The sequence below is a fragment of the Larimichthys crocea genome, chromosome X (genome assembly GCF_000972845.2).
Source record: "Larimichthys crocea isolate SSNF chromosome X, L_crocea_2.0, whole genome shotgun sequence".
Taxonomy (NCBI): domain Eukaryota; kingdom Metazoa; phylum Chordata; class Actinopteri; family Sciaenidae; genus Larimichthys; species Larimichthys crocea.
In genome coordinates this window covers 19807075-19816939 of record NC_040020.1, presented here as the reverse complement: position 1 = coordinate 19816939, position 9865 = coordinate 19807075, and the positions used below count along the sequence as shown (strand labels likewise).

The 9865-nt window shown below is 37.4% G+C and overlaps 2 protein-coding genes across 2 annotated transcripts; both read left to right on the top strand.

Annotated features, from left to right (window-relative positions):
* The first annotated feature begins 1020 nt into the window (after positions 1-1020).
* Positions 1021-2046, top strand: LOC109139133 (trace amine-associated receptor 13c-like). The gene has a single exon (XM_019261693.2). It carries the CDS (start codon positions 1021-1023, stop codon positions 2044-2046), a length of 1026 nt encoding a protein of 341 aa, XP_019117238.2.
* A 4356-nt stretch (positions 2047-6402) lies between these two features.
* LOC113746545 (trace amine-associated receptor 13c-like) lies at positions 6403-7321 on the top strand. Its single transcript, XM_027282604.1, has one exon. It carries the CDS (start codon positions 6422-6424, stop codon positions 7319-7321), a length of 900 nt encoding a protein of 299 aa, XP_027138405.1. The 5' UTR covers positions 6403-6421.
* The last annotated feature ends 2544 nt before the right edge of the window (positions 7322-9865 follow it).

Sequence of the window (9865 nt, the reverse complement as noted above, 5' to 3'; positions counted from 1 at the left end):
ATTGACTCATTGGATTTCACGGGCAACAAGCTACAATGCCTACTACATGTTCTCCGCGCTCTTTTGTTATTTGCATTCATACTTAATATTTTCTTCTTCTCCTACCAACTGTAGATAGAGTAGCAAGTCCCCCTCTATTATAGTCCCAGTCTAAGTCGAGCGGTCTTTTATTTTGAAACGTTTTTTTTATTTCGAAATGACGTATTCCCCCCCCTCCCGGTCCGCATTAAAATTGTCAAGCGTTGACCAGTCCGCAGTTAGGAAAAGGTTGGGGACCACTGGTCTAAATGACTACCATCCAATGGCACTTACCTCCATTTAGATGAAGTGGTTTGAGAAACTGGTTCCCCAGCACATCAAAAACAACATCCCAGGCACCCTGGATTCTCATCACTTTGCATTCAGTCAACACATACAAAGAGGATGTCATCTCCACTGGCCTTCAAGGTCTTCACTGTATGCCTTCACTCTTTGAGAGTCCTAAAAGTAAGGCATCTAGAATGTTTGACCCAAGTCAGGGCCAATGCTCATATTTAACATTCTCAGGATCAGAAACACTCTACTTCTCATTTACATACAGTGTTTTCTAAGTCAGTCTTAACACTATACTTTAATGTTTATCACAAATGTACTGAAAAAGGTCTATTAACCACGTATAGGCCACACATACAACTTATGAGTGCATACAATAAATTGCGTTCACCCACAAAAGTTGTTCCTCTTTTTCAAGAGGAATGGTACCAAAATCACATTCATTCACCATCATCATTTATTTCTGTGCATAATTTTGAATGATTGAATGGTGCTATAACAGATGTTTATGACTTTGCAAAAAACAATATTGTGTGTTGGGCTGTACATATCTATTAATAAATTACCTTCTGATTGGATGGCCTAGTTTGTCACATTTGTAGGTGGTGCCAGTGTCTTTTGTTTCAAGAGTGAGCTCTCCTCTATATCTCCCCTAGCACAGACCTTTCTGTATCTCTGCAGAGGTTTTGGCATATCTTTAGGTTAATGATGACTGGTGGCCTTTCTCAAGAGCAGTACTGTTTTCCAGGCTACAATGCCTCGTGTGTTCGGACACAGTTCAGTGTTGGGATCAAATTTGCCCTTTCTTTGTTGTTTGCTTTAGGCATACTGGTTACCATTTTAGGAAACTCTGTTGTGATTGTGTCAATATGTCATTTCAAGCAGTTGCATAATCCTACTAACCTCCTTATTTTATCTCTTGCTCTTGCTGATTTTCTTGTGGGTGTTATTGTGATGCCTTTCAGTGCTGACCGGACAATTAATGGCTGTTGGTTCTATGGTGAAGCCTTCTGTTTGCTACACTCCTGTTTGGATATGTCACTAACTACTGTCTCTATTTTTCACCTAATTTGTATTGCTGTAGACAGACAACAGGCAATATGCAATCCTCTGCATTATTATAGGAAAATCACAATGTCAGTGGCCTGGATTATGATATGTGGCAGCTGGGCACTGGCTGCTCTGTTCTCCTATGGACTACTTTATTCAAAGGCCAACATTGTAGGGTTAGAGGATTATATATTATCAATAAACTGCCTTGGCAGTTGTTATCTTCTCTTTAACCCTCTTTGGGGGATTGTGGACAGCATAACTTGCTTTTTCTTTCCCTGCACTGTAATGGTTTGTCTGTATGCTAAAATATTTATTACTGCCAGAGAGCATGTAAGAAAGATTGGAGATATGAACTGTTCAAATGACAGAGAAAGAGGTGGTTTGATCAAACAGTCAGAGCACAAGGCAGCAAAGACTCTCGGTATTGTTCTTGGTGCGTACATCGTTTGTTGGATGCCTTTTTTTATAAATTCAATAATTGATGCCTTCACTGGCTTCATCACACCTGCTGCTATCTTTGAATCATTTGTCTGGTTGGGTTATTTCAATTCAACATTAAACCCAATTATTTATGCCTTTTTCTATCCTTGGTTTAAGAAATGCTTTTATCTTATTGTGAACCTGAAAATATTTCAACCCAAATCTTCTACTATAAAGGTGCATGTTCTCACACATTCATGACAGTACTGTCTAGCTGATCTAGAATACCCTGGCACAGTTTTTTTGTAGATATGTTTGCATTAGGAGCACATTTAAATGCTTTCATCAAAACCTGGATAAAAGATGAATGTTTCACTTTTTCATAACATATTTTTCTCCCTGCCACTGATCTCTGATCATCTATGTGCTTTGATTACATTTTGTTAAAATTAATATTATAACAATATAGTCATGTTATTGCAAATCATTATATACTATAGATTGTTTAATTATAGAAGATTCTATAGAATTATAGAACAAAGGCTTCTGGTGCCTAATATAGGAACATTTTATTGTTTTTATGACATATGCAAAGCAGAGTTACAATGAACTGTTAGAACAGTAGAGTTCATAGACTAATAAAACAAATCAATGATACCAAAAAGAGGTTTCATGTGTTTCTCCACATGAAGTGGTAAAATATATATTTATAAATGAGCAGATCTCAACATAGGTGTAATAAGTGGCTGAATTAATTGAATCAATACAATATCTTGTGGAAGTTTGTTGCCCATGTTTTGTTGCCCCTGCTACATTATCTGTGTTCAGTTTCTATTTTTGAATTTGGAGTAAACAAAATGATCTCTACCAGCATGTAGAGTTAACTTTGTAGCATAAAATCACATGTATATTGGTCCCAACCTTGAAGTAATTTATCAATGAGTAACAGAATTTTTCAGTCATAATCTGACTGTCTGCATAGAGAGGTCAAAATCCACTATAAATCTAAAGCAGTAATTCCAAAATCACATACTTTTACTAAATATTGGCTGACAAAAAGGTGTAGATTTAGTCTTAATATTGGCAGGGACATCGTACCTCTGCAGTCAGTTCATATGATCCGAAGAATGGACATTACACATAATAACAGAGGGTAGCACAGATTTATACAATTTGTTCATGACCTGGACTTATCCTCTGCAGTCTCTCTTTTTAGTCTTGATCTTTATTCATGACTAGTTAGATATTTGTGATGAAAGGTGAGCCTGGTTCGTTCTCGACTTTAAAGTCCATGTAAAGTCAAAATAAATAAGTCTGAGTCTGTCAGACTAAAGAGGAAAGTGTTATTAACCACCCAGCCAACGTTGAATGATCAAAAATAACGACAAGTTTATGAAATTAGGTGTTAAAATAAGGTAAAAATGAGCAGTATTCTCAGTTCCAGGACTGTGGGGCATGTCTACTGAATGCGCGAAGCCACACCCACTTGGCAGAGTGGAATAAAATATGCAAATTCTATGGTAATGATCACCGTGTGATGTCACGCGATCTCGCTTTAGTACTGTAATAAGCACAATATGGATGCTACAGCTAGCAGTATTATTGGTATTGTTCAGACCTATATGTTTGAGCCACCAGAACCACAATCTGACTCGGAGTCAGAGGGCACTGACCAACCCCTGGATCAAATTTGTTTCCCAATTTACAACAACAAACAAAATGTGTAACAAAATGTATAGTCATATCACACACTTAGTGGGACTGATACATGGAATGATTTTGCTGTCTACCAAACAAGCATGGTGCATTATGCCTGAAGAATATGATTTATAAGACACATCTGTAACCTCTGTAATCTGCATAATATGTAAGGGTATGTTGTGAACTCTCCTATTACTGCTAGCTAGCGCCGTTTTTTGCGCAACCCCGGTGTTGTGGGGGAAACACACGACACCCACTGAAATGAATTGGAAAACGTTGCCGGTGTCCAGCTTCCCTGTCCCACTTAGCCGGCAACGCTGGCCAGATTCAACTTTTGGCCCCACGTCACTCTTGGGTCGCCAATCAGACACCCAGATCGGTAAAACCCCCACAGACAGCCTGAAATCTCTCTTAATCAGAGACTATCCAGGTAGATTCATGGACTGAACTCTGATAATCTACCTGTGTGTGTGTTCTCACTTTGTTTATTTCATGTACACAGCTTCTAAATCTGAGTCCAACTCGCAATTTACGCCGCAAAACATAATGACAGGAAGAAGTTTAATTTGATTTGTGTCCGATGATCAGAGAGAGAGAGAGAGAGAGAGAGTAACAACAGAGAGCGAGTGCCGGTCTCGATAAAGCTGTTATTAATCAGAGAAATAAAAAGTTACTTCCTGATTGTTTCACAGCGGTTACATTCAGCAGGTATAGACAAGCCCATAGCAACACACCTCAGTGGGCCGGATGGCTTGACAGGAGGTTGAAGATGAAGACCAGGGATGGAGATGGTCGGTGCGGCCACATCCGACAGTACAAGCAGATGGTCTGTACAACCCATCTGTCTCTGGTAAAAGTTTTTTAAACTATCCACTGCAAAATGAGCATTGCAGAGGCAGTTGCTGGTGGTGTTTTTCAGGTCTCTATTGCTATGGTTCTTCACAAAATCAATCTAGTTCTTCTTCATCACTTCATTTTTTGGAAATTTAAATAAAGTGATGGAGCTGATGTGAACATTTTGGCATCCAGGGAAGACGCATTTTCGGGATTTTGAAGGCATAACTAGCTAGCAAAGACAGTGATAACTGAGTACGTATAGGTGTTGCAATTAAAAAACGAGCAGTCTATGCCGTGCAAGGGGGCGGAGTTTATGCTAATTTTATGTTAATAGTGGAGTGACCGCATGATGTCACGTGGTCACTCCTTTTAGGACCACCCACAAAATCCTGAAAACCTGTTTGAACCTCTAACTCCACATTTCAGTAATGTATCATTCAAAGTCTTTTCATGTGTTTTCAGAAACTATTGTCCAAGACATTTATTGTGCTTTGAAAGAAAACATAGAATTGCCTTTACACAGACTTTAAACGTCTCTCCACCAATTGTTGTCACAGGCCATAGAAGGCAAACCAATGACCCCTATCAATTTTAAAGAGCTACCAGTCACATGATAGATGAACAACAAAGAGTAACGATTAATAAGATTGCGGCAGCCAGTAGCCAATCAAACTTTGCTACATTTTTGTTTTTAGTTTTTTTTTCCTTTCTTTTTTTTTTACAAGTAACAAATGGCCTTGTAATTACATCAGGGGGGGAGCTTTATCAGCTGGCACTCGCTCACCCATCATTCACTGTCTAAATCTGTAGACCAAAGCACTCTGTCTCTCACTTGCCACCATTGCAGTGTTTCATAACCAGTCAAGCGGTATGTACGCACTTGAACGTGACTATGTAGCAGACACTGAAACTAAATACATCACAGGAAAGACAGAACAGATTGGCAAATTACATTTCAGCGATATTATAGTTATTTTTATTTTAATTTTAGTAGTACTTTCACAGTATTATATGATTTATATGATTTTAAATGAATTTTATTTCATTAGAAGAATAACATTTCAAAAATTGTCAACTGCTTGGAATACCACTAGAGGGACTTGCGTGGAGGAGATGTCGTCACTTCTGGCATGACACAGGTCCAGTGTGTGCATAAAGCCCACAATATGAGAGCAAAAACCTATTGAACTAAATTAAGACAGAAGTAACATTAGACAGCTATTTGTTTTGGGAAATACAAATAGCTAGCCTTAAAGCACCTGTAGGTTTAGCTAGCTAACACACCCTCGAATTTTAACAATATACCGTATTATCCGGGCTATGAGCCATTACTTTTTCCCCACACTTTGAACTATGTGGCTTTTACAAAGATGCAGCTTTTCTATAGATTTTTCTTCAGCCACCAGGGGGCGCTCTAACAGGAATTGCAAAAACTAGATAGACAGGAAATCACTGCAAAGAAGAACACGCTAGTTTTTATTTAGCACATGCAACACGCACTATGAATTATTAACAGCAAATTATTTTCAAACCCTCACCATTGGTTGGTTGAGTTGTGGTGGTTGGATCTGGGTAGTGTTTTGAGGCCACAAACAAAATCTTGTATAGGGCCATCAAAAGCCTAGGACCAGCCCTGCATGGTAATTTCACAATTTTTCATTGGTACATAAATCACATTCATTCAATTATTTCTTTACTCAATATACTATTACTATAATAATACAATATTACAATGGTTTATGATTTCGCTATAGAAAAAATCCTCCTCAAGGTAGACTGCTTGTCAGTAGTAGTGTTGTTGTAGTGTGTTGGGCTGTTACATATTTATTAATAAATTACCTTCTGATTGGATGGCCTAGTTTGTCACATTTGTAGGTGGTGCCAGTGCCTTTTGTTTCAAGAGTGAGCTCTCCTCTATATCTCCCCTAGCACAGACCTTTCTGTATCTCTGCAGAGGTTTTGGCATATCTTTAGGTTAATGATGACTGGTGGCCTTTCTCAAGAGCAGTACTGTTTTCCAGGCTACAATGCCTCGTGTGTTCGGACACAGTTCAGTGTTGGGACCAAATTTGCCCTATCTTTGTTGTTTACAATAGGAATGCTGATTACCATTTTAGGAAACTCTGTTGTCATTGTGTCAATCCGTCATTTTAAGCAGTTGCATAATCCTACTAACCTCCTTATTTTATCTCTTGCTCTTGCTGATTTTCTTGTGGGTGTTATTGTGATGCCTTTCAGTGCTGACCGGACAATTAATGGCTGTTGGTTCTATGGTGAAGCCTTCTGTTTGCTACACTCCAGTTTTGATATGTTTCTTACCAGTGTCTCTATTTTTCACCTAATTTGTATTGCTGTAGACAGACAACAGGCAATATGCAATCCTCTGCATTATTATAGGAAAATCACAATGTCAGTGGCCTGGATTATGGTATGTGGCAGCTGGGCACTGGCTGCTATCTACTCCTATGGACTACTTTATTCAAAGGCCAACATTGTAGGGTTAGAGGATTATATATTATCAATAAACTGCCTTGGCAGTTGTAACCTTCTCTTTAACCCTCTTTGGGGCATCCTGGACAGTATTACTGCATTTTTCTTTCCCTGCACTGTAATGGTTTGTCTGTATGCTAAAATATTTATTACTGCCAGAGAACATGTAAGAAAGATTGAGACGTCAAATGACAGAGAAAGAGGTGGTTTGATCAAACAGTCTGAGCACAAGGCAGCAAAGACTCTTGGTATTGTTCTTGGTGCATTCATCCTTTGTTGGATGCCTTTTTTTATAAATTCAATAATTGATGCCTTCACTGGTTTCAGCACACCTGCTGCTGTGTTTGAAGCATTTGTTTGGTTGGGTTACTTTAATTCAACCCTAAACCCAATTATTTATGCCTTTTTCTATCCTTGGTTTAAGAAATGCTTTTATCTTATTGTCAACCTGAAAATATTTCAACCCAATTCTTCGACCATAAATGTGCACGTTCTCACACAGGTGTGAGTGTTTTTGTGGGTATGTTTGCACTGAAAAAAAAACTTTGAAGATGACCATTTCATTTTTCCATAGCATTTCTTTTTCATTTCTTGCTACTCATCATTATAAAATTAGAATATCGAATGAAAATGGTGCTTGTCCATTTTCTCACTGGCACTGTGTCTAATTTGCTTGTGTACTGTTATTTTGTCAATTTGGATATTTGGATACCAATATTTAAACATGTTAATGTGTTTAAGAATTTTATCTGATTATTATTATTAAAATTTACTTTAACATAAAAACAATATAGTCACGTTTATTTTATGATAACCAACAGAGGAACATTCATTACAATACAATTTTAAAGTAATGAGCATAATAAAAGCATAATACCAAAAAGAGGTTTCATGTGTTTCTTTTCATGATTTACACATAATAATAATGATATGCAATAAGTGTATTGTTTCTGTTTTTGCATTTAATGCTTTGATCAGTAGACCAGTGTCAACCAATCTGTAACTTTTGTAGCATAAGATCAGTTGTATTTTGATCAGAACTTTTAAGTGATTTATGAATGAGTGACAGTATTTATTTATTTTTCTGGGAGCTAGTGCTAGTGAGAACCTTTGAGAAGGTTGCAGAAACATGTATATGTGTAACTTTTGTAATCTATATTAGGACTTAAGTAGCACCATTACAAGGAGCTGCATCTATATAATAAGGAATTACATTTACTGTTGCTGCTGTACAGACCCCTTTTTATATATTTTGAAAATATCTTTTAAAGAACTCGGAAATTACTTTTACTGAAATACTTTTTATTTAAATGATTGTGCTTTGCTGCATTTTAAGTCATATCCATTATATAGTATTAACAAAAGTTCATGGAACAAACTGTGCTGGTCATACAGTAAGAACTGTACATGAGTGTAAGTGGGGAAACACTCATGACAATGAATGTGGGTGATTCTTATTGTATCTAAACAATATATAAATAGCTTCTCTTTCATTTCACGAAGCCCTGTAGCTGCAGCAGCTTCTCCAGTCCTGGAGAAGTGCTGCATCAGAGCGCAGTGCCATTACCATTCACTGCGTTTTACCTTCATTAAATCACCTGAAAACTATATCAAGCTAACCATAAAGACCCCTACACACAGCAGAGTGTTTCGTTAATAGTTCTGCTTTTTTATAAAGGAGACCATAGCTGCACTGATATATAGAATATGAGAGCCCTTACAGTTTTAAATAAAGCCTAGCTATTCTTACATCTTATGTCTTGGGCCCTTTCTTGGGCGGAGATCGTACACAGGGGCTGTTGTGGGCCACTCCTGTGAGGTTGAAGGTATGCTGAGGTTGGCCTGATAAACAGCTGCCTGGCCTGTTGTAGTAGGTCTGCCATGATTAAAAAGGGAGCGAACTTCTTCATCAGAAGAACAGTATGGGCAGGGGTATCAGCAGTGTGTTAATAATGTCCTCATTGTTTAATATTGCTGCTACGAGATTCCGAGTGGACTGACAAACTTTTTGCTGCAGCATCCACACATTAGACAAGATGGCTGCAGGCCCTGCCATGAAGTCTGACGTCAGTCAAGTTTCATTCAATATATTCAAGTTTCATTCAATGTATTCAAAGTTTCACTCCATATATTCAAAGTTTCATTCCATATATTCAAGATTCATTCAATATATTCAAAGTTTTATTCAATATATTTAAAGGTTCATTCCATATATTCAAGTTTCATTCCATATATTCAAAGGTTCACTCCATATATTCAAGTTTCATTCAATATATTCAAAATTTCATTCAATATATTCAAAGGTTCACTCCATATATTCAAGTTTCATTCAATATAGTCAAAGGTTCACTGCATATATTTAAGGTTCATTCAATATATTCAAGTTTCATTAAATATATTCAAGGTTCACTCCATATATTTAAAGGTTCACTCCATATATTCAAGGTTCATTCAATATATATGTATATACATACATACATCGTATTTTCCGGTCTATAAGCCGCTACTTTTTTCACACGCTTTGAACCATGCGGCTTATACAAAGATGCGGCTTTTCTATTGATTTTTCTACAGCTGCCACGGGGCGCTCTAATAGGAAGTGCAAAAACGAGACGGACAGGGGAAGTCAGTTTAAAGAAGAACATGCCAGTTTTTATTTAGCACATGCAACACAACACACACAACAAATTATTATAGTTTTTCTCGATTGCTAAGACACAATTCCTGGAACAACTCACCATTTTTTCAAATCTTCACACACAATTTTAAAAACTCACACCCAACAGTCTAACATCTGGGTCCCAATCAGTCTTTACCCTCAGACAATACACACAAGCTGTCAAAACACAGACTACATTAGTGTTTGTTACACACAGGAGGGGTTAATTCAACACACTGTCAACACAGTTTTTTCCATTTGCTTAAACACAATTTTGCAAACTAGGCTGGTTTTATCAAAATACTAACACAATTCACCAAACCACACACCCATCTGTAAAATACCTCATATATCCCACAAAATGAAGCACTGCAACCAAAATCAAACTTTTGC

What these genes read in the sequence shown, in the direction of transcription:
- LOC109139133 (XM_019261693.2), top strand. Translation starts at nt 1,021, where the DNA reads ATGACTGGTGGCCTTTCTCAAGAGCAGTACTGTTTTCCAGGCTACAAT.
- LOC113746545 (XM_027282604.1), top strand. Translation starts at nt 6,422, where the DNA reads ATGCTGATTACCATTTTAGGAAACTCTGTTGTCATTGTGTCAATCCGT.